At 40.8% G+C, this 25,217-nt stretch overlaps 1 protein-coding gene across 1 annotated transcript in view; it reads left to right on the top strand.

The window, feature by feature from the left end:
- FKBP9 (FKBP prolyl isomerase 9) overlaps positions 1 to 25,217 on the top strand; it is a 48,788-nt gene that overhangs the window by 8,368 nt on the left and 15,203 nt on the right. Inside the window, exons 2-6 of the mRNA XM_036863065.1 lie at positions 5,060 to 5,205; positions 5,754 to 5,943; positions 6,210 to 6,355; positions 15,844 to 16,033; positions 20,477 to 20,622. Of these exons, the coding sequence (XP_036718960.1) occupies positions 5,060 to 5,205; positions 5,754 to 5,943; positions 6,210 to 6,355; positions 15,844 to 16,033; positions 20,477 to 20,622 (818 nt within the window). The remainder of the gene's footprint in view (positions 1 to 5,059; positions 5,206 to 5,753; positions 5,944 to 6,209; positions 6,356 to 15,843; positions 16,034 to 20,476; positions 20,623 to 25,217) is intronic.

Below are 25,217 nucleotides of genomic sequence, written 5' to 3'. Positions count from 1 at the left end.
ACGTGATGTCTCCTGTCGTAGTGGTCCTTGAGCTGATCAGCTGGAAGAGCATCATTGGAGGGTGCTGCAGCCACCTCCCATACCCCGCTTGGGGCAGAGGAAGGTAGAAGTGTCAGGGGCAGCAATCAAAGGGTCTACAGCAGTGAATGAGCAGGGGAGAAAAAATAAGCTGGTGGAGAGGAGAGGGGGTGTTGGATGTGCTGGATAATTTCCATTTGCCTTTCTAGGTCCACTCTACCCCTGTTCCACTTGCTTTTTGCTCTGGGAAGTTGACCTATATGGACTACCTGTGCATAGTACGGGTTATATCAGTGACCCCCTTGTAGTCCGGCTTGTGGTTGGGTTCAGCCAATGGGGCATCAGCAGGAGATCAGAGGGAGGGAGGAGAGTGAGGTGGAGATATTTTTCCTCTGGCTTCCTGCCTATAGAGTCATCACATGGGCTGTGTCCCTAGACCAAAGGTCCTAGCTTAGCTTCTGTCAGGTGCTCTGAGCTCCCTCTCTATTCCTGGATCCTTCAGGTCCGGGTGTGACAACAGCACTCCCTTCTTGTCCCCAGAGGTACTGCATTGTCCCTTAATTGTTTCTCTGCACCCTGCACACAGCCCCTTTATTAAAGTGTCCTGGAGCTGCCTAGTTTGTGCCTGTCATCTCTTTCCTGCAGGACCTCGATTGGGACATCTGCAAATCAGCCCGATACTGGGACAGGCTGAATAAGGGCTAATTCCAGCACTTGCAGAAATAATTTTCATGACCAGCTTCTGGCTGGATCCTGCGTATGAATTTGTTTCAGTTGTACTGATCAGCACAGACTTGCTGAGAACAACTTTATTTTTCCAGATGGTCAGAGTTTTCAGCTGTAGACAAAACTGACCTTGCTTGTTAGTTTCTCATGTATGTGAATTATACATTTTCTTTTGGAAAGGTGTTTTTTGTTTTTAGCATGTTGCTTAGGCAGTCATCAAATGAATAAATTAATGCTGCGAGGCCATACCAGTTTTTATACATCATCTAGGGAGGCCCTGTGCGTGGAGGGTAAGAGTCAGATAGTCCTGGGTTCTAGCTTTCTTTCCCACTTGGCTAACTTTGTGAGCTTGGGAAATTTTTTCACCTCCCAGGAGCCTGAGTATCAGCACTTACCTTCAGGTGTTGTATGAGGATTAAATGAGGTAGTGTATAGAAAAGCTTAGGTTACCCCTGTGCCTGACACATAATAAACGCTCTCTAAATAGTAGTTATTATTAAAAACTCCCGTTAAATTTGGGTTCTGTGGATGAAAAATATAAAGTTCCGTGCCTGGGAAGTCTTCGAAGCCTGAATTCTGGTCCATAAATCCTCCAGTTTGATGATGGTTCAGGGTGTGGCAAAGCCCCAGCCAAGTGAAACTGAAGAGCTGGCATTCCCCAAGTTGGGTTTCCGTCCCCCGGAGACAGAGGGTGGAGGCTAGAGCCGACTTTGGCACAAAGCTGATGATGTGCTTTTGTTCTCTGGCTTGTCAGCCAGAACTTGGACATTTGCTTTCTGTTCACTGACCTTGGAGAAAGGAAGGCTGTGAAACGGACTGTAAAACTAGGAGGAGAAAGGGAAGGAGAGGGCAGGTCTGAGGAAGATGACCTGACAAGTGGTTAGGTAGACTGTGCTGCTCTCCCAAGCTGTTCATTAAGGAAAATGAGGAAAAAGTAGAAGTAATTTACCAAGTGAAGGGCAGGTAGATTCCAACAGCCCTTAACATTTTATTACACAAGTACAGTCGTCTCTCGGTATCCATGGGGCATTGGTTCCAGGACCCCTTTGGATACCAAAATCTTCAGATACTCAAGTCCCTTATAGAAAACGGTGTAGTATTTGCATATAACCAAGGCACACCCTCCTGTATACTTTAAATCATCTCTAGATTACTTCTGATACCGAATACAATGTAAATGCTATGTAAATAGTTGCTGGTGTGCAGCAAATTCAGGTTTTTGCTTTTTGGAACTATCTGAAATTTGAAAAAATATTTTCAATTTCCAGTTGGTCGAATCCATGAAGTGAAACCTGTGAACATGTATTCCATGATCATTTTGAAATTAAGAGAGAATTAAAGAGAAGACAAATCGTCACCTGAAATCTCCTACCCATAGATTACTATTGGTAATATTTTCACGTGTCACCTTGTGGATTTTTCACATGCATCTGTATATGTAAATTCAAAATGGGATTATTTTATATGTGGCTCTGTAACCTACACTTTTCTCTTCATGTGTATGTCCTTCTATGCCAATGAATAGAAATGTTAAGAAGTTTTTTTTATTGAGGTATAATTGACATATAGTATTATATTAGCTTTAGGTGTACAACATAATGGTTTGATATTTGTATATATTGCAAAATGATCACCACAATAAGTGTAGTTAACATCCATCACCATGCATAGTTACAAAAAATTATTTTCTTGTGATGTTAACTTTTTTTTTTTTGGCTGTGTTGGGTCTTCACTGCTGCATGCGGGCTTTCTCTAGTTGTGGCGAGCGGGGGCTACTCTTCATTGTGGTTCGCGGGCTTCTCATTGTGGTGGCTTCTCTTGCTGTGGAGGACAGGCTCTAGGCACGTGGGCTTCAGTAGTTGTGGCTCACAGGCTCTAAAGCGCAGGCTCAGTAGTTGTGGCGCACGGGCTTTGTTGCTCTGCGGCATGTGGGATCTTCCCCAGCCAGGTCTTGAACCCGTATCCCCTGCATTGGCAGATGGATTCTTTTTTCTTTAACATCTTTATTGGAGTATAATTGCTTTACAATGGTATGTTGGTTTCTGCTTTATAACAAAGTGAATCAGCTATACATATACATATATCCCCATATCTCTTCCCTCTTGCGTCTCCCTCCCTCCCACCCTCCCTATCCCACCCCTCTAGGTGGACACAAAGCACAGAGCTGATCTCCCTGTGCTATGTGGCTGCTTCCCACTAGCTATCTGTTTTACATTTGGTAGTGTATATATGTCCATGCCACTCTCTCACTTCGTCCCAGCTTACCCTTCCCCCTCCCCGTGTCCTCAAGTCCATTCTCTACATCTGCGTCTTTATTCCTGTCCTGCCCCTAGGTTCTTCAGAACCTTTCTTTTTTTTTTTTAGATTCCATATATGTGTGTTAGCATATGGTATTTGTTTTTCTCTTTCTGACTTACTTCACTCTGTATGACAGACTCTAGGTCCATCCACCTCCCTGCAAATAACTCCATTTCATTTCTTTTTATGGCTCAGTAATATTCCATTGTATATATGTGCCACATCTTCTTTATCCATTCATCTGTCGATGGACACTTAGGTTGCTTCCATGTCCTGGCTATTGTAAATAGTGCTGTAATGAACATTGTGGTGCACAACTCTTTTTGAATTATGGTTTTCTCAGGGTATATGCCCAGTAGTGGGACTGCTGGGTCATATGGTAGTTCTATTTTTAGTTTTTTAAGGAACCTCCATACTGTTCTCCATAGTGGCTGTATCAATTTAGGCAGGTGGATTCGTAACCACTGTGCCACCAGGGAAGTCCCAATGATAACTTTTAAGATTTACTTTCTTGGCAACTTAGAATATGCAACACAATATTATTATTATTTTTAAAAATTAATTAATTTATTTATTTTTAATTTTGGCTGCGTTGGGTCTTCGTTGCTGTGCACAGGCTTTCTCTAGTTGCGGTGAGCGGGGGCTACTCTTCGTTGCGGTGTGCAGGCTTCTCATCGTGGTGGCTTCTCTTGTTGCAGAGCACAGGCTCTAGGCACGTGGGCTTCAGTAGTTGTGGCACTCAGGCTCAGTAGTTGTGGCTTGCGGGCTCTAGAGTGCAGGCTCAGTAGTTGTGGCGCACGGGCTTAGTTGCTCCGCAGCATGTGGGATCTTCCCGGACCAGGGCTCGAACCTGTGCCCCCTGCATTGGCAGGTGGATTCTTAACCACTGTGCCACCAGGGAAGCCCTGCAACACAATATTATTAACTATAGTCACCATTAACGATATTCACTATACAGTATTATTAACTATAGTCATGTATAGTAATGCTATACATTACATCCCTATAGCAGAGATCTGTTATTTTAAAATGGCCATAGAGCATTTTATTATATGTCCTTGCCTTATATGCAGTCAGTGCCATACTCTTGAACTTCTAAGTTATTTCCAGTGTTTAGTTATTATAAACCAAGCTCTGTAGTCATTTTCTTAAACACAGTGTCTAAAACTCTGTAGGTGTCTCTGCCAGTATATAAGGTACTTGTAGGCAAAGTCCATGCCTTGGACTTTTTTATATCCCCCAAAGCCCCTAGCATAGTATCCTAATTGGCACCCCCTTGTTGTTGCTAAGTTTGACATGGAAGAGGATGAGAGCTTGGATCATAGCCATGATTCCATTATTTATTTTCCTACTTAAGGCCATCACCAGTCAGCCTTTAAAACACATGTATTAGTGATTTCAAGACTACATCAGACTTTCTGTCACCTGCAATAATTATGTATAGTAAGTAATATTGGCATAACCCTTAGGGTTTCAGAGTACTTTTCACATTGTTTTATGGTACGGATCTTGTGATGGCTATTATCATCACTCACATTTTGCAGTGGAGGAAACTGAGATTAAGAGAGTTTAAGTGCACTTCCTGCTACACCACGCTGCCTCTTTGTTTAACTTATTGACTTAAAAGAAAAAAAAAGAAAATTAGTGTTAATTTGCACATGAGTATCTGTGATGTTGCTGTTAGGTACCAATCACATGGAAATGGAGTAAACGATTTTTTTTTTTAATGGAAGAATTGGTAGATATTTCACAACAAACAACATATATTTTTTTCCAGAGAGAGTTATGCTGATGCTTATCTGACTAGATTTGCTGGCAATATTCAAGGTAATTAAAAAATTCCAACCCTGCAAGTACTGTCCAATGAAGATATTTCCTGCATCAGTAACTCCTCTGTGGGCTTTTTTACTTTGCAGTGACCTCACTCTGTCCATGGGTACATTTTTACAGGTTAGTTTCACTAAGGGAAGGATTATTTATACTTTTCCTTCTCTCTCCCTACCTTTTGGGTCTTCAGCTATGACAGAGACTCCACTTTCAACGTGTTTGTGGGAAAAGGACAACTGATTGCAGGGATGGACCAAGCTCTGGTCGGGATGTGTGTAAATGAGAGGCGTTTTGTGAAGATCCCCCCAAAGCTGGCCTACGGAAGTGAAGGAGTTTGTAAGTGTTTGTTCTGTGCTTGTAAACACATCTGCCGAAACCACCAGAACATTTGCAGGCTCTTCAGTCAGGCAGACTAGAGTCTTTGGAAGCTTCGGGTAGGGGAAAATGAGAAGCTGTGAGCACACACACACAGCTAAAATTTCATCTTAAAAGTTTATTTATTCTAGATATGAAAGAAGTGTTATTAACACAGATGTACTGAATGTTATCCTTGCTGAGAGGAAATTTTTGTGTTTTTTCTCTTTTCTTTAAATTTCATTTGGAGGGAGTTCCCTGGTGGCCTAGTGGTTAGGATTCTGGGCTTTCACTTCCATGGCCTGGGTTCAATCCCTGGTCAGGGGACTGAGAATCCCGCAAGCTACAGGGTGGCCAAAAAGATTTTTTTTTCATTTGGAAAAAAGAAGGAGGGAACGTGGCTCATTTCGGAATTGTATGTGACCTCTTGAGCCCTTTTGGCTTCCATTCACCTTGGCAGCATCCTAGGTGTTTATTTGTCTGGCCCAAAAGGCAGCAGCTTCTCAGTGTGAACCCTCTTTATTTTCTAGCTGGTGTGATCCCCCCAGATTCAGTGCTTCATTTTGATGTACTTCTGATGGATATTTGGAATTCGGAAGATCAGGTTCAGATTCACACTTACGTCAAGCCCCCCAGTTGCCCTCGGACCATCCAGGTGTCTGATTTTGTTAGGTACCACTACAATGGAACGTTCTTGGATGGGACACTGTTTGATTCGAGGTAAGTCCCGCCATTCGTGGTAGTATCATTGAAATGCCCCTTAGTTCTTTCTCTCTCATCCGCTTTTTTATGCCCATGGAGAAATCAGAAAAGGGATTTATTCCCAACTTCTCTGTGATTGGGAACAAAGATGTATACATGCTTTTTCTCCAGGGATGGGTATGAGTTCGTTGGTAGCTGAGTTTTGGGTAAGAAAAACCTTTTGAAGGATGAATTGGAGATGCCCTCATGGTATGGAACTTTTCCCCTTTCTCATTGGTTTTCAGTCACAATCGCATGAAAACATATGACACATATGTGGGAATTGGCTGGCTGATTCCTGGAATGGACAAAGGGCTGTTGGGGATGTGTGTGGGAGAAAAGCGCATCATCACCATACCTCCTTTTCTGGCCTATGGAGAAGATGGAGATGGTAAGTCCTTCTCATTCTTCAAGCCACTCTCATCTGTCTTTATTTCTTTTGCAGTGGTTAATTTAACTTACTGTGTGAAACCCACCAGAGCTTTTGGTCTAGACTTGCAGTGTCCAATATGGTAGCCACTAGCTACATATAGCTATTTACATTTACATTAGGTTAAATAAAACTTTAAATTCTGTACCTTGGTCACACTGCCACAGTTCATGTACTTAAAAGCCACTTGTTGCCAAGGGCTGCTATACTGGACAGGGCAGATACAGAGCATTTCCATCACTGCAGAAAGTTCCATTTGGATGGTGCTAGTCTAGATCATTTGCTGTCTGATGAGTAAGTTGCAGAAATCTCCACCTATTCATGGTCATTGTTGTTCTTTTTCTTTTTTTTTTCCACCTAGCACTATTTTATTTTATTTTATTAAAAATTTTTTTTAAATTTGAGTATAGTTGCTTTACAATGTTGTGTTAGTTTCTACTGTACAGCAAAGTGAATCAGCTATGCATATACATATGTCCCCTCTTTTTCGGATTTCCTTCCCATTTAGGTCACCACAGAGTACTGAGTAGAGTTCCCTGTGCTATACAGTAGGTTCTCATTAGTTATCTATTTTATACATAGTATCAATAGTGTATATATGTCAATCCCAATCTCCCAATTCATACCACCCTCATTGTTGTTCTTAAGTAAGACATCTCGGGACTTCCCTGGTGGTCCAGTGGTTAAGACTCCATGCTTCCAGTGCAGGGGCATGGGTTCCATCCCTGGTCAGGGAACTAAGATCCCACAAGCCGTGTGGCCAAAAAAAAAAAAAGAAAAGAGAAAAAAAGAGAAAATGTGATGCTATTTAAGAAGCTTACTGACAGCGATACCCAACTTCTAATAACCCCCTAATATAATGTTTTCCAAGCTATGTTTTCTTTTTTTTTTTAATTTTTAAAATTTATTATTTATTTATTTATTTATTTTTTTTAGAAATTCACGTTCTTATTTATTGATTGATTTATTGATTGCTGTGTTGGGTCTTCGTTTCTGTGCGAGGGCTTTCTCTAGTTGTGGCAAGTGGGGACCACTCTTCATCGCGTTGCACGGGCTTCTCACTATCGCAGCCTCTCTCGTTGCGGAGCACAGGCTCCAGACGCGCAGGCGCAGTAATTTGTGGCTCACGGGCCCAGTTGCTCCGCGGCATGCGGGATCTTCCCAGACCAGGGCTCGAACCCGTGTCCCCTGCATTGGCAGGCAGATTCTCAACCACTGCGCCACCAGGGAAGCCCCTATTATTTATTTATTATTTTTATTTTTGGCTGTGTTGGGTCTTCGTTTCTGTGTGAGGGCTTTCTCCAGTTGTGGCGAGTGGGGGCCACTCTTCATCGCGGTACACGGGCCTCTCACTATCGGGGCCTCTCTTGTTGCGGAGCAGAGGCTCCAGACGCTCAGGCTCAGTAGTTGTGGCTCACGGGCCCAGCTGCTCCACGGCATGTGGGATCTTCCCAGACCAGGGCTCGAACCCGTGTCCCCTGCATTGGCAGGCAGATTCTCAACCACTGCGCCACTAGGGAAGCCCCCCAAGCTATGTTTTCTGGCTCTAGGTCTACAGAGCAGGAAGAGAGGTTAGCCTTCTCTCCTGTCGACCTCCACTTTTATTACTGGGAATCTGCAGACAGTTTCTTTAAAAACCTGCTAAAAGAAAAATAAAACTTGAAAATAACTGCCACAAATATATCTTAATTCTCCCCTCCCCAAGATATGTTATTATTCTTATCACTACTCAAACTCTCTCATCCTTGGCTAGTGGAAGTTCATTCCCCTTGTCTCCCAAATCCTTTTGTCATCATCCACATGCATATGAGGTACCAAATAAAGCTAGATGCCTAGCCTGATGTGAGGAACGTTATTTATTTATTTTTAATAAATAATAAATAATTTAAATATTTAAGATAAATAGTTTATTTAAAATAGTTATTTTTAAATGCTTTTTACTTTGACACTGTGCTCAGCTATCCAGGTATAAATGTAAACAGGTGAATTGTATAGTATGGGAATTATATCTCAATAAAGTTGTTATAAAAAAAAGCAAATATTCAGGTAGTACATAATAATGCTAGAAAAATTTAAACCCTGGGGTTACTGTAAGGCTTTCTGTTTTCTATTAAATTAAAAGATACAGAAAAGTAAAAAAGATTAACATTCTATCACACACCCTCCCACACCCACACCTGCATTTCAGGGATTAACCACACCTGGCGATCCAGAGGCTGACTCAGCAGCCTGCTTTCAGCAGATTTCACCATTCCTCTGAGGGGAAGGAGACAGAGGGGTGGGCTCTGCCAAAGAGCCAGTTGAAGGAGCACAGGCTTGGCATGCCCTGTGGTTCACTTGTCTAGGCCTTCTCCTTTGCATGACATAACAAATGACAAGTAAGAGTGTTGAGGTAAGTGGTTTGTCAGGTAACTAACTTCCTTTTATCCCAGAGTCCTGGATTTAGAGTTACTTATTGGTTGATGTTGATCTTTGCAGGAAGAGCTAGTGCCCAATAATCTCTTCATGTGGATTATCGTGTTGCACATATTCAATAAATCCTCACTGTTAGGAACATCCATGAGAAGCAATACCATCCTGAAGTGAAATAGAAATGATTTGAGGGCTATTTATGTTTTGGATTATGGGTGCCGTTTTTTCCCCTCTTATCTCAGCTAACTTTAGTTTTACTTATATCTTGTTTTGGATGCACTTAAAGGATTGAATTTTTGCCTCTTTAAAAAATTGGGGGACTTCCCTGGTGGCACAGTGGTTAAGAATCTGCCTGCCAGTGCAGGGGACATGGGTACAAGCCCTGGTCCGGGAAGATCCCACATACCACAGAGCAGCTAAGCCCATGCGCCACAACTACTGAGCCTGTGCTCTAGAGCCTGCGAGCCACAACTACTGAGCTCGTGTGCCACAACTACTGAAGCCCACGTGCCTAGAGCCTGTGCTGCGCAACAAGAGAAGCCACCGCAATGAGAAGCCCACGCACTGCAACGAAGAGTAGCCCCCACTCGCTGCAACTAGAGAAAGCCCGCACACAGCAACGAAGACCCAATGAGCCAAAAATAAATAAAATAAAATAAATAAATTTATAAAAAAAAAAAATTGGTTGTGAGGGACTCTGGTAGAGCTCACACCAAGGAATACTTCCCAGAACTTCTGCTGCCAGTGTCCTTGTCCCCACAGTAAGCCACAGCCACCCCTTGCCTCTGCAGGAGACCCTCCAACACTAACAGGGACTCAGATTGATCTCCGAGATGACCCCAAAACTTTAGCAAGACTGAATGATATGAAGGAAAAAACCTATATGTGTGGAACAAGGACAGAAACTAGCAAAAGAGCCGTGTGGTTGACAGGGTCTTGGTGCTCCAGCCAGGTGTCAGGCCTGAGCCTCTGAGGTGGGAGAGCCGAGTTCAGGACATTGGATCACCAGAGACCTCCAGGCCCCACATAATATCAATCGGCAAGAGCTCTCCCAGAGATCTCCATCTCAACGCTAAGACCCAGCTCCACTCAACGACCAGCAAGCTACAGTGCTGGACACCCCATGCCAAACAACTAGAAAGACAGGAACACAACCCCACCCATTAGCAGAGAGGCTGCCTAAATCATAATAAGTTCACAGACACCTCAAAACACACCACCGGATGTGGTCCTGCCCACCAGAAAGACAAGATCCAGACTTATCCACCAGAACACAGGCACCAGTCCCCTCCACCAGGAAGCCTCACAACCCAGTGAACCAACCTCACCCACTGGGGACAGACACCAAAAACAACAGGAACTACGAACCTGCAGCCTGCAAAAAGGAGACCCCAAACACAGTAAGTTAAGCAAAATGAGAAGACAGAGAAATACGCAGCAGATGAAGGAGCAAAGTAAAAACCCATTAGACCAAACAAATGAAAAGGAAATATGCAGTCTACCTGAAAAAGAATTCAGAGTAATGATAGTAAAGATGATCCAAAATCTTGGAAATAGAATGGAGAAAATACAAGAAACATTTAACAAGGACCTAGAAGAACTAAAGCGCAAACAATGACGAACAACACAATAAATGAAATTAAAAATTCTCTAGAGGGAATCAATAGCAGAATAACTGAGGCAGAAGAACGGATAAGTGACCTGGAAGATAAAATAGTGGAAATAACAACTGCAGAGCAGAATAAAGAAAAAAGAATGAAAAGAATTGAGGACAGTCTCAGAGACCTCTGGGACAAGATTAAGCACACAAACATTCAAATTATAGGGGTCCTAGAAGAAGAAGAGAAAAAGAAAGGGACTGAGAAAATATTTGAAGAGATTATAGTTGAAAACTTCCCTAACATGGGAAAGGAAATAGTCAATCAACTCCAGGAAGCACAGAGAGTCCCATACAGGATAAATCCAAGGAGAAACATGCCAAGACACATATTAATCAAACTATCAAACATAAAATACAAAGAAAATATATTAAAAGCAGCAAGGGAAAAGCAACAAATAACATAAAGGGAATCCCCATAAGCTTAACAGCTGATCTTTCAGAAGAAACTCTGCAAGCCAGAAGGGAATGGCAGGACATATTTAAAGTGATGAAAGGAAAGAACCTACAACCAAGATTACTCTACCCAGCAAGGATCTCATTCAGATTCGATGGAGAAATTAAAACCTTTACAGACAAGCAAAAGTTAAGAGTATTCAGCACCACCAAACCAGCTTTACAAAAAATGCTAAAGGAACTTCTCTAGGCAGGAAACACAAGAGAAGGAAAAGACCTACAAAAACAAACCCAAAACAATTAAGCAAATGGTAATGGGAATATACATATCGATAATTACCTTAAATGTAAATGGATTAAATGCTCCAACCAAAAGACACAGACTGGCTGAATGGATACAAAAACAAGACCCGTATATATGCTGTCTGCAAGAGACCCACTTCAGACCTAGGGACACATACAGACTGAAAGTGAGGGGATGGAAAAAGATATTCCATGCAAATGGAAATCAAAAGAAAGCTGGAGAAGCAATTCTCATATCAGACAAAATAGACTTTAAAATAAAGACTATTACAAGAGACAGAGAAGGACACTACATAATGATCAAGTGATCGATCCAAGAAGAAGATATAACAATTGTAAATATTTATGCATCCAACATAGGAGCACCTCAATATATAAGGCAAATGCTAACAGCCATAAAAGGGGAAATCGACAGTAACATAATAATAGTAGGGGACTTTAACACCTCACTTTCACCAATGGACAGATCATCCAAATGAAAATAAATAAGGAAACACAAGCTTTAAATGACACATTAAACAAGATGGACTTAATTGATATTTATAGGACATTCCATCCAAAAACAACAGAATACACTTTCTTCTCAGTGCTCATGGAACATTCTCCAGGATAGATCATATCTTGGGTCACAAATCAAGCCTTGGTAAATTTAAGAAAATTGAAATTGTATCGAGTATCTTTTCCGACCACAACGCCATGAGACTAGATATCAGTTACAAGAAAAAAACTGAAAAAAATACAAACAAATGGAGGCTAAATAATACGCTACTGAATAACCAAGAGATCACTGAAGAAATCAAAGAGGAAATCAAAAAATACGTAGAAACAGATGACAATGAACACACGACAACCCAAAACCTATGAGATGCAGCAAAAGCAATTCTAAGAGGGAAGTTTATAGCAATACAATCCTACCTCAAGAAACAAGAAACATCTCAAAAAAATAACCTAACCTTACACCTAAAGCAATTAGAGAAAGAAGAACACACAAAAAAACCCAAAGTTAGCAGAAGTAAAGAAATCATAAAGATCAGATCAGAAATAAATGAAAAAGAAATGAAGGAAACGATAGCAAAGATCATAAAACTAAAAGCTAGTTCTTTGAGAAGATAAACAAAATTGATAAACCATTAGCCAGACTCATCAAGAAAAAAATGGAGAAGACTCAAATCAACAGGATTAGAAATGAAAAAGAAGTAACAACTGACACTGCAGAAATACAAAGGATCATGAGAGATTACTACAAGCAACTCTATGCCAATAAAATGGACAACCTGGAAGAAATGGCCAAATTCTTAGAAAAGCACAACCTTCTGAGACTGAACCAGGAAGAAATAGAAAATATAAACAGACCAATCACAAGCACTGAAATTGAGACTCTGATTAAAAATCTTCCAACAAGCAAAAGCCCAGGACCAGATGGCTTCACAGGTGAACTCTATCAAACATTTAGAGAAGAGCTAACACCTATCCTTCTCAAACTCTTCCAAAAGATAGCAGAGGGAGGAACACTCCCAAACTCATTCTACGAGGCCACCATCACCCTTATACCAAAACCAGACAAAGATGTCACAAAAAGAGAAAACTACAGGCCAGTATCACTGACGAACATAGATGCAAAAATCCTCAACAAAATCCCAGGAATGCAAGGATTCTTCAATATATGCAAATCAATCAATGTGATACACCATATTAAGAAATTGAAGGATAAAAACCATATGATCATCTCAATAGATGCAGAAAAAGCTTTCAACAAAATTCAACACCCATTTATGATAAAAACCCTCCAGAAAGTAGGCATAGAGGGAACTTATCTCAACATAATAAAGACCATATATGACAAACCCACAGCCAGCATCGTTCTCAATGGTGAAAAACTGAAATTATTTCCACTAAGATCAGGAACAAGACAAGGTTGCCCACTCTCACCACTATCATTCAACATAGTTTTGGAAGTTTTAGCCACAGCAATCAGAGAAAAAAAAGAAATAAAAGGAATCCAAATTGGAAAAGAAGTAAAACTGTCACTGTTTGCAGATGACATGATACTGTACTTAGAGAATTCTAAAGATGCTACCAGAAAACTACTGGAGCTAATCAATGAATTTGGTAAACTAGCAGGATACAAAATTAATGCACAGAAATCTCTTGCATTCCTATACACTAATGATGTAAAATCAGAAAGAGAAATTAAGGAAACACTCCCATTTACCATTCCAACAAAAAGAATAAAATACCTAGGAATAAACCTACCTAAGGAGAAAAAAGACCTGTATGCAGAAAACTATAAGACACTGATGAAAGAAATTAAAGATGATACAAATAGGTGGAGAGATATACCATGTTCTTGGATTGGAAGAATCAACATTGTGAAAATGACTATACTCCCCAAAGCAATCTACAGATTCAATGCAATCCTTATCAAACTACCAATGGCATTTTTCACAGAGCTAGAACAAAAAATTTCACAATTTGTATGGAAACACAAAAGACCCCGAATAACCAAAGCAATCTTGTGAAAAAAAAACGGAGCTGGAGGAATCAGGCTCCCTGACTTCAGACTATACTACAAAGCTACAGTAATCAAGACAGGATGGTTCTGGCACAAACACAGAAATATAGATCAGTGGAACAGGATAGAAAGCCCAGAGATAAACCCACGCACATATGGTCACCTTATCTTTGATAAAGGAGGCAAGAATATACAGTGGAGAAAAGACAGCCTCTTCAGTAAGTGGTGCTGGGAAAACTGGACAGCTACATGTGAAAGAATGAAATTAGAACACTCCCTAACACCATACACAAAAATAAACTCAAAATGGATTAAAACGTAAATGTAAGGCCAGACACTCTAAAACTGTTAGAGGAAAACATAGGCAGAACACTCTATGACATAAATGATAGCAAGATCCTTTTTGACCCACCTCCTAGAGAAATGGAAATAAAAACAAAAATAAACAAATGGGACCCAATGAAACTTAAAAACTTTTGTGCAGCAAAAGAAACCATGAACAAAATGAAAAGAGAACCCTCAGAATGGGAGAAAATATTTGCAAATGAAGCAACTGACAAAGGATTAATCTCCAAAATATACAAGCAGCTCAGGCAGCTCAATATCAAAAAAACAAACAACCCAATCCAAAAATGGGCAGAAGACCTAAATAGACATTTCTCCAAAGAAGATATACAGATTGCCAACAAACACATTAAAGGATGGTCAACATCACTAATCATTAGAGAAATGCAAATCAAAACTACAATGAGGTATCACCTCACACCGGTCAGAATGGCCATCATCAAAAAATCTACAAACAATAAATGCTGCAGAGGGTGTGGAGAAAAGGGAACCCTCCTGCACTGTTGGTGGGAATGTAAACTGATACAGCCACTATGGAGAACAGTATGGAGGTTCCTTAAAAAACTAAAAATAGAACTACCATACAACCCAGCAATCCCACTACTGGGCATATACCCTGAGAAAACCGTAATTCAAGAAGAGTCATGTACCACAATGTTCATTGCAGCACTATTTACAATAGCCAGGGCATGGAAGCAACCTAAGTGTCCATCGACAGATGAATGGATAAAGAAGATGTGGCACATATATACAATGGAATATTACTCAGCCATAAAAAGAAACGAACCTGAGTTATTTGTAGTGAGGTGGATGGACCTAGAGTCTGTCCTACAGAGTGAAGTAAGTTAGAAAGAGAAAAACAAATACCATATGCTAACACATATATATGGAATCAAAAAAAAAAAATGGTTCTGAAGAACCTAGGGGCAGGACAGGAATAAAGACTCAGATGTAGAGAATGGACTTGAGGACACGTGGAGGGGGAAGGGTAAGCTGGGACGAAGTGAGAGAGTGGCATGGACATATATACACTACCAAATGTAAAATAGATAGCTAGTGGGAAGCAGCCGCATAGCACAGGGAGATCAGCTTGGTGCTTTGTGACCACCTAGAGGGGTGGGATAGGGAGGGTGGGAGGGAGACGCAAGACGGAGGGGATATGAGGATATATGTATGCATATGGCTGATTCAATTTGTTATACAGCAGAAACTAACACAACATTGTAAAGCAATTATACTCCAATAACGATCTATTAAAAAAAAAGAATATATGTATAACTGAATCACTTTGCTGTACTGGAGAAATTAACACAACATTGTAAAACAACTATACTCAATAAAATAAATTTTTAAAAAATTGTCTGTGAGTTCCAAAGAACAAGTCTATGTAGTGTTCTCCAGAACCAGATCCAAGCTTTGGAATGTCTGTGATTTGCATCTGTATACAAACAGAAACCCACAGAGGTATGTATTGGGGTTTGCATGTGGGTATATAACCACTCACACAGAGCCTTGATTTGCAAGCACAAGCATAGAAAATGTGGTCACAGTATTCTCCATGTCATTATTATCGGTTTGCTCCTTTTTCTGAGGAAGTCAGGCTTCAAATTATACCTGCCAGCCTTCGGTTGGACACCATGGTGAGACAGCACGGTTAGACACCATGGGGGACCACCCAAGATGTGGAAGAACATTTGTTTCCTTGGCTCGGAAACTTCAAGGAATGTGTAACACCAATGCAGTGGGTGTTGAATTGTAGTTAAAGTACTGATGCTTCCTAAATCTTGTGTCCTGATTTCATCATCTTCCTTCATTCCACTCTAGGGAAAGACATTCCTGGACAGGCATCTCTGGTGTTTGATGTTGCATTATTGGACCTCCATAACCCCAAGGATGGCATTTCCATTGAGAATAAGGTAGTCCCTGAAAACTGTGAGCGGCAAAGTCAAAGGGGGGACTTTCTCAGGTATCATTACAACGGCACACTTCTGGACGGCACATTCTTTGATTCCAGGTAAGCAAACAACAGGGTCCTTCATTTACCAGAACCTCTTATTAAATATAGTTTATAGCTTGTCAGTGCTGATTTTGAGTTAGTATTTTCATCTCCAGTATAGGTTTCTATTTTCTGATACTGAATTCCTTCAGAGGTTGTTAGAACAGTCTCCTTGGGGCCTGTGGGAGATGGGTCTGCAGGAAAGCAGGAGAGGCTCACCCTAGACTCCCACCATCCCTCTAGACTGTGCTTAGTTATCCAAGTATAAACCCAACTCTGGGGTCCAAGGTGGGAAGTGACCAGAAGGCAGGTCCAGGCGGTAGGATGCGAAGAGAACAGACTTGGTGCTGGGAGACCTGGATTCCAGTCCCTGTGTGTGGTGCACTAGGTGTGTGACTTTGGATAGCATTTGACCTCCCTGAGCTTCAGTTTTTTCCCTGTTATTAGCACCTTTCTCAAAGAGATGGTTAGATTAAAGAGAGAAGGTAGGCAGAAGCACTTTGCAAACTTTAATGGCTTATCTGCTGCAGGGACTGTTTGGATGCTGGGCGGAGGCTAATTACTGAGCCTGTTGTTATTCAAAGCTTTGTTTTGTTTATCAGGCTTAGCCTGCAGTTGTGAGCAGGCAACAGGTGTTTGGTATGTGTTGCTCATTCAAGTGGCATGTGTTGGTTTGGATTCCTTTAGCTTCCTATAGAGCAAGCAAGTAGTGACAGCAATCTACCTGTTTCTCTGAGGTAAGAGACTTCTCGTTTAATTAGTCACCCAGAAACGTTACAGAATTTTTATATGGTATAATTTTATTTGCATAATTCATTCTTCCTACTCCGAGGATCCCTTCTTTTAAATTTTTCATTTGATTTTTTGGAAAAAGGCAATAGTCTCATGGTTCAAAATTAAAACAAAATATGCGTTAAGATATGTTGTACCAACCATCCCTGCCAACCTCACATCCCCCTCCCCCCAAGCCACTTAGAGTTAACCGCTGTTATTAATAAGTTTCTTTTTTTATTCTTCAAATGTGTGGATTTTTTTCCTAAAGCAGATATAAGCAAATACAATTGTTATATTATTTCCTCCGCTTTATAGTATATAGCATATAGAATACTATATACATACATATATAACATTATGTATTATATACATATACACATAACATAATGCTACATACTATATGCACTATTCTGCTCCTTGCTTTTTTTTTTTAATTAATTTATTTTTGGCTGCCTTGGGTCTTCGTTGCTGCGCACGGGCTTTTCTCTAGTTGCGGCGAGCAGGGGCTACTCTTCGTTGCGGTGCGCGGGCTTCTCATTGCGGTGGCTTCTCTTGTTGCTGAGCACAGGCTCTAGGCACGTGGGCTTCAGTAGATGTGGCATGCGGGTTCAGTAGTTGTGGCTCACGGGCTCTAGAGTGCAGGCTCAGTAGTTGTGGTGCATGGGCTTAGTTGCTCTGCGGCATGCGGGATCCTCCCGGACCAGGGCTTGAACCCATGTCCCCTGCATTGGCAGGCGGATTCTTAACCACTGCGCCACCAGTGAAGCCCCTGCTCTTTGCTTTTTTCACCTTGGAATTTTTCCATATTAATGCGTAGAGAGAAATCATTTTTTATGTCTGTGTAGTGTTTCATTGAGTGAATATACCATATTTATTTAACCATTCCCCATTGATGACATTTGAGTTGTTTTTATTTTTTCTATTAAAAAAAATTGAGAGAGTGTGTGTATGTGATTATTTGTCACATATGAGCTTAGTCCTGTCTTTTATTCCCTGGAATTTTGTTTTTAGCTGAAAAGCCATTTTTCTAGTGGATACCAGATTTCTTTCCATATTAATGGAACCACAGTTTTCTTAGGTTTCAAACAGATTTCCATTTTAGTACACTGGGGTCTAATCCATCCTAAGAGCTAAGTAATATTCCATTATATAGATTTGCCTTAATTTAGTAATCAATCCCTATTATTTTCTATCTTTTGATGTTCTAAGTGGGACTGCAATAATTGTTTTTGTAGCTAAATCTTAAATAATATGATTGTTTCCGTAGGATAAATTTCTAGAAGAATTTCTAGGTCTAAGGTTATGTGTATTTTTACAGCTTTTGATATAAGTAGCAAGTTGTCCTCAATGAAGGTTTTACATCACTAAGAGTACCCCATTCCCTGCAAACTCAGCAACATTGGGTATTATTTAAAAATAATCTTTGCCAATTTATAGGAGAAAAATAGAACTTTATAATTGTAATCTGAATTTCTTTGATTGCTATTAAGGTTGAAATTCTTTCAAATGTTTATTGACTCTTTGGATATTTTCTTTTGTGATTTACCTGTTTGTGTATTTGCCTGTTTTTATATTGAGGATATTGGTATTTGTCCTTTTCTTATTAATTTAAGATCTCTGTACATTAAAGATATTAACACTTTTATGGTTGCATATTGTTGAAAGCATATTGCCTGTTTATTTGCATTTTAATTTCGGTTGTTGTGATTTTTGATCTGTTTAAATATAAACGTTTTATGTTGTTAAATACATCCCATTTCTCCTTTATGGCTTCCTTTATTTTTATATAAATTCTTATATATTCTGTCTTGAGTAACTTGCTAAAAAGTCTCTCCCCGCCCCTGGACTTGTTTTTTTTCCCCTAGAGTATATAAATATTCACCTGTATTTTCCTCCTGCTCTTCTAATGGCTTTATTTTTTTATCCTTTAAAATATTCTCTATTAGAATTTTTATCTTAAAAAGTATTATGTTCTTGTTGTATAAGTGAAACAATGCAAAGATATTTAATAAAAGGTAATAGTTTCACATCAACCCCTTCCATTTTCACCACTCGAAGTAAATATTAAAAAGCTTCTGCAGGCTCTCTCCATGTTTATAAATGCTTTCATGTTTAAATCTTAAATCCATCTGGAATTTATTGTGGTGTTCAGTATGACAGTAAGGATCTAAATGGTTTTTTCCAGATGGTTAGCCAGTTTTTCCAACACCCTTTATTGAATAACTGTATTTTCCTCACTCATTTAAAATCTGACATTGATCATGTACCAAATTCTTGTATACACTTTTGGGTCTTGGTCTAGAATTTTTATCCTTTTCCAGTGATCTAGCTATTCCTGGGCCACAATCATACCTTTAGCTATTGTAACTTTTTAATTTGTATGGTAGAGAATATTCTTTTTCTTTTTAAACATCACTTTTTCCTACTGTGATACATTGATATGGTTCAAAATCCTAAAAGTATAAAAGAATATACAATGAAGAATTTTTCCCCTATCCTTGTCCCTCAGTCACCCAGTTCCCCTCTTCACAGGGAACCAGAGTTATGCATTTCATAGGTCTTCCATACATATACAATGAAATACAGATAATTATGTAGAAAATCTGCTTCCTGGGTGAGGAGAATCATTTGTTACTATCATTTCTTCACGCCCCTTGGCTTTGTGGTCCCTGAGGGGTGTTGAGAAGGAGGAGCCCCTCACAGCTCTGCCTTTTCATCTCCCTGGTCCCACTGCTGACCATCTTCTCTGACACAGTCATCCTTGGGCTGTGTTTGATGAGGTGACAGTGGAACTGACTGGCCCTTTCAGGACAAGCTTTTTGCCACATCTGCTCCAGCTGGGGGTGGGTAATGGGTACAGATCACTGTGGTTCAGAGTTCAGTAACTGAAGTGGCAAATAAAGTTTTATTATTTTATTCTGGAATCATCAGGCTTTGTTTTCTCCAAACTCATAGTAATCAGACTCAGTTGGCAATTAATACAGAGGCTGGATCTCTCCACTGAGTGGAATGCTTGGGGCTCCTACCGGAGGCACTTGGGAAATTCAGGTACTCACCGGGAGGTAGCTTGGTGAGCATGGATTGCAGTAGGGCGAGTTCACTGCAGAGTTAGATTGCTCTCAGTATATATGCTACTTTTCTGGCAATCCGAATATTCATGTCCCACATACACAGATACTCTCCTCTTTAGAGAAATTCTTAGTTTCTTTCTTTCTTTCTTTTTTTTCCTTTTTCGGCTTTCATTTGAAACTTATGTTAGAGTAATAGAAGACTCTAGAACTTCTAAGTTGTTTCTTTACAAGAGATAACAGAGAAATTCTTAGTTTCTGACAAGGGCCCCCTTGATGCTTTTTTCATTAACCTGACATGGTCAACAAGCGTACAGTCCGACTTACATTAGCTGCATTTCTGTGTGATTGCTTCTTGTAACCTTCATCCATTCATAACCTGACCAAACCAGAGGGCTGGAGGGCTCGTTTCTGGGAGCATTTGTGCAGGCGGCAGCTCCCACGCAGTGTGTGGATCCTTGTTCATCATTTCAGGGGAGCCTGCTTCCTGGCTTGCACTCAGGTTCTAGGGTTCACCCTATTCCGGGGTCTGGAGGCCCCTGCGCTCTGTTGCCTCATGGTACCAACTACACTGCTGCTGCGGTATCCCTTGTGACCAAGCTCTTTTCCTCTTTCCCAGCTACTCGCGGAACCGCACCTTTGACACGTACATTGGGCAGGGCTACGTAATTGCTGGGATGGATGAAGGTTTACTCGGCGTTTGCATAGGAGAGAAGCGGAGGATCGTGGTCCCCCCTCACCTGGGGTATGGCGAGGAAGGAAGAGGTGAGCGCTGGCTGCCTTCTAAGGTTAAACTGAGAGGCACTAACTGATGCTTCCATGCTGCTTGGAACCAGGGCCTCTGGCAAAGCATAGAAGCTAAAGTCTAGCTTCAGGCTCGAATACTCAAATAACTCTAGTTTCTAGAGATGCTCTGTCGTTACTCCTTGTTCCCCTGCCCCGTTTTCCTTTTCCTTTTGGAAAATTTAAAACCTACACCAAAGTTGAAAGAACTGTACAGTGAACTCCACTTAGATTCACCAGTCGTCAACATCTTGCTATATTTGCTTTATATATATAACTACAGTACATTTTTTCTTTGTTGAGCCATTTGAAAGTAAATTGCAACCCCCCTTTTTTTGTTTTTCGTTTTTATTGAAATATATTTGACATATAACATTGTGTACATTTAAAGTGTACATGTTATTTTGATACATTTATATATTGTAATGTGATTGCCATTGTGGTGATAATTAGCACCTCTATCATGGTACATAATTATCATTTCTTTTTGATGGTTGGAATAATTGATAATTAGCAAGTTTGATGATTATAAGACAATATTGTTGTCTATATTCACTATACTGTGCATTAGATTTTGGTTTTTGTTTTTAACAACTTTATCGAGGTATTATTTATATACCATAAAATTCACCCAATTTAAGTATACAATTCAATGACTTTTAGTAAATGTTGTGAGTTGTGCAACTATCACCTTAATCCAGTTTTAGAATATTTGTCACCCAAACAGCAAACTTCTTTTTAAAAATTACACAAATAATATATGTTGACTTTAGAAAAAGAAAATAGAGATCAACAACAACAAAAATCTCCCATAATCTCACCACCCAGGAATAACCATTGTTAATGTGGTAGGTGGAATATTGGCCCCAAAGATGTCCATGTCCTAATCCCCAGAATTTGTGAATATGTCACTTTACACAGTAAAAGAGACTTTGCAGATGTGATTAAGGTAATGGTTTTGAGGTAAGGAGATTATCCTGGATCATCGAGGTGGCCTTGATGTACTTACAAGGATCTTTGCAAGAGGGAAGCAGGAGACCAGAGAGAGGATAAAATGCTACACTGCTGACTTAGAGGATGGAGAAAAGGGCCACAAGTCAAGGAAGGAGGGTGGGCTTGAGAAGCTGGAAAAAGCAAGGAAACAGATTCTCCTGAAACCTCCAAAAGGAACACATCCCTGCCAATACCTTGAATTTAGACTTTGACTCCCGAGTTATGAGAACAAATTTATGTTGTTTTAAGCCACCAAGCTTGTGGTAATTTGTTATAGCAGCAATAGGAAACTAATATAACCATGAAGTGACTATCCTTCTATACTTTTGAGTATATGTGAATCTATGTAGATAAAAGGAAATAGACACATATCCATCTACACTATTGACAAAAAATACTACAGTATTTTTTGTCAATAAATACTGACAAAAGTGGAATCATCTATACATATTAGTTTGTAATTTCTCTCTGTACATAATTTGTTGTGAACAATGTTTTATGCCAACAGGTTGCATAGAATTTTAATGGTTGCATAGTATTCCAAACCATATTTCCTTTATTTTTTTTTTCTCAGATACCATTTTTTGCTAACTTACTTAGGAAGAGTTGATGCAGTATTTATTTTGCTTTTGTGTTCTTTTTGCTGATGAGATTCTGGCTGGCCTGGCTGGCTGTACACATTCATTTCGTTAACCTGCTTCTGACTTCTACTGCTACAGTGGATTTCAGAATTTTCCCAGTAGGATTTGTTTGGAGGCTCTAAGAATCACCAGGTTGGTTGGAAACTAGGCTGTACCATGGAGAAATATTTTTTTTCCTGACTTAAATTTCTGATTTATAAAGCCACAACAAATCACAGCTTAAGGTCTTAAGATCATTCAACAGGCCTTGCTTCATGTTCTGCTTGTCTAGTGTCTTGATGCTCTGTTGTTTTGTATTATGTAAATTTCTACTTCTAGCCAAATACATGCAGGAATAGACAAATACTTTCAGTGTATTCATGTTTCATTTTGCCCTCAGGACTAATTCTTCCTTTCCCTAAAAAGAATATACTGATGGAAAACATTTGCTTAAATTATTTCTCCTTTTGGCTTTCTCACAAGTATGAGACAGTTTTGTAAAGAATTATATAAGGCTCTGGGAAACATTTGAAGTCTCATAAATTTTCTGGGCATGAGGCTACTTCACCCTGAATCATTTGTTCCCATGGGGGAGAGGGGCACCCTGGCAAGTAACACCCAGCTGCTCTTGCACAAGGTCTGTTTCTGTCGTATTGATTAGCGAGTGCCCTTGGCCTCCTTGTGGGGTTTGCACAGGACCTAAGGCTAATCACTGAGGGACTGACCTTAGAAGGGTGTCAGGACACAGAGGAAGCCTGTGGCTTTCTCACCACATGCCACAGGGCCAGGCACATGGTAAGCATTCAGTAAATATTTGTGGAAGGAAGAAATGCTGGACTCTCCGACTCATCAGCATTTCATTTTGTTGCAGCCATATTCTCTTGCAGGGTTGGTGGAGGGGAGGGGTTAGGCCTTCTGTAAAGGCTCTGGCCCTTTCTGCTGTCTGCTTTGTTCCATGGGGACAGCCCTGAATTTAGAGCGCTTGGATGTTTGCAACCCTGAAGTGGAGAATGGATTCTGCCGCAGGGTTGTGGCAACATCACATTCTCAGTGATTTTCTGTTCGCCAACTTCCACATGACCTTTTAAGCACTCTTTTTCAAAAGTGAAGAAAGCTAATATTTTACCCACACTGTGAAGGACTTCTCATGTACGAGCTCATTCACACCTCAAAACAGTTCTCTGTTAAGATAACGAGGCCCAGAGAGGTTGAGTCATTTGCTAGAGGCCGCAATAGCTAATCAGTGATGGAGTTGAATTGCACCCAGGGTTCTTGCTGCCTGTGTCATAGGCAGAGGGGAAGAATGAGTTTCCATTACGCTGTGACTTGTTGATACCCATATACGAAGAACTGAGAACTCCAACCAGAAGTCCCAGAGCTCTCAGAGGAAACCCACACTGCCAAGAGCTGCCGTGTTTCCTTCTGGCCCAGCTGGCCGGCCGCTTTATTTTTTGTCATCTGTGTCTCTTCTTGAGGCGGCTTATCTAGTGGGGAAAATTGATGAATACTTTTCTGCATTGGTTAAGGGTTTATTCAGAGAGGAGCCTGGTGTCGGGGCCATAATGAAATGTTGGATTATTTTCACCTGTTTGCTGGTGTTGGGGAGGAGATAGTTTCCTCTACCCTTCTAGGCTCTTCTGGCTGGTCTAAGAAATAAATTGATATGAGACAGATTAACAGGAGAAAGTCAAACAAAGTTTAATGACACGCACATATGGGAGAGACCTAGGGAAACTGAGTAACACCAAAATGTCTGAAACCCTCACCTTAAACACCACCATTAGCTAAAGACAGAAGAGGATGTTGGGGGTAGTGGTTTCGGACCTGGAGATGGAAAAGCAAATGTTTGGTAAACAAATGTTTACTGGGCCACACAGACACTGGGACACCAAGAGAAATTTTAACTAACGGACTTTGCTGGGTTCCCTCCTGTCTACACATCTAGTTCATACCGTAGTTATGTATGGTGATAGCTCCCCCCATGCCCCAACAGGTCTTCTATCTACATTCTTTAGGCAGTTAAGGAGGTAAAAAGAAAGGTTTTCTTTTTTTCTTTTTTTTTGAGTCTTTTGGGTCTTGTTTATTTTCAACTTGAAATAATCCACATGTCGAAGAGACATTTTTGGGGTGGCAATTTTACTCCCCTACACTGGTCAGCACTTATTTTTACACTGTATATTCTTTGGAGAAGGCAGAGCCAGATAGAGGGAATGAGGGTGGAAGGGGTGCTGGCTGCCTGGGGCAGGTGGGATCTTATGGCTCGAGGTCTAGTCTGGGTTTTTTGCAGGCCCAGCAACCCCATCTATCTGTCCATCAAAGATTTAGTGAGTGCCAGGCTTCTCTGGTGGCGCAGTGGTTAAGAATCCGCCTGCCAAGGCAGGGGGCACGGGTTCGAGCCCTGGTCCGGGAAGATCCCACATGCCACGGAGCAACTAAGCCCGTGTGCCACAACTACTGAGCCTGCACTCTAGAGCCCGCGAGCCACAACTACTGAAGCCCGTGCGCCTAGAGCCCGTGCTCCGCAACAAGAGAAGCCACCGCAATGAGAAGCCCGTGCACTGCAGTGAAGAGTAGCCCCCGCTCGCTGCAACTAGAGAAAGCCCACACGCAGCAACGAAGACCCAACACAGCCAAAAATAATAAATAAATAAAAATAAAATTTATTAAAAAAAAAATTTATTGGGTGCCTTCACGTCCAGGCACTGCCCTAAGGTGTTGGGGATTCAGCAGAGAAAAAGACAAACTCCCAGCCCACATAGAGCTTACGTTCTTATTGATGCCTCAGTAGATGTGCATTTGTGCCTTAATCAGACACCTGGTAGACTGACTCATGCTAACTTCCCAGGAGCCGACATAGAACCGGACATTGAATACTTACTTGACAGGGTGTGATTGACCTCTCCACTGATCAGAATTCTTGGACCTGGGATCCTGGGGCCCTGAGAAGCTGGGTTAGTTATCAGG

The sequence above is a fragment of the Balaenoptera musculus genome, chromosome 9, assembly GCF_009873245.2.
Source record: "Balaenoptera musculus isolate JJ_BM4_2016_0621 chromosome 9, mBalMus1.pri.v3, whole genome shotgun sequence".
Lineage (NCBI taxonomy): Eukaryota > Metazoa > Chordata > Mammalia > Artiodactyla > Balaenopteridae > Balaenoptera > Balaenoptera musculus.
The sequence above is the reverse complement of the archived record's forward strand: the minus strand, read 5'-3'. Positions and strand labels throughout refer to the sequence as shown.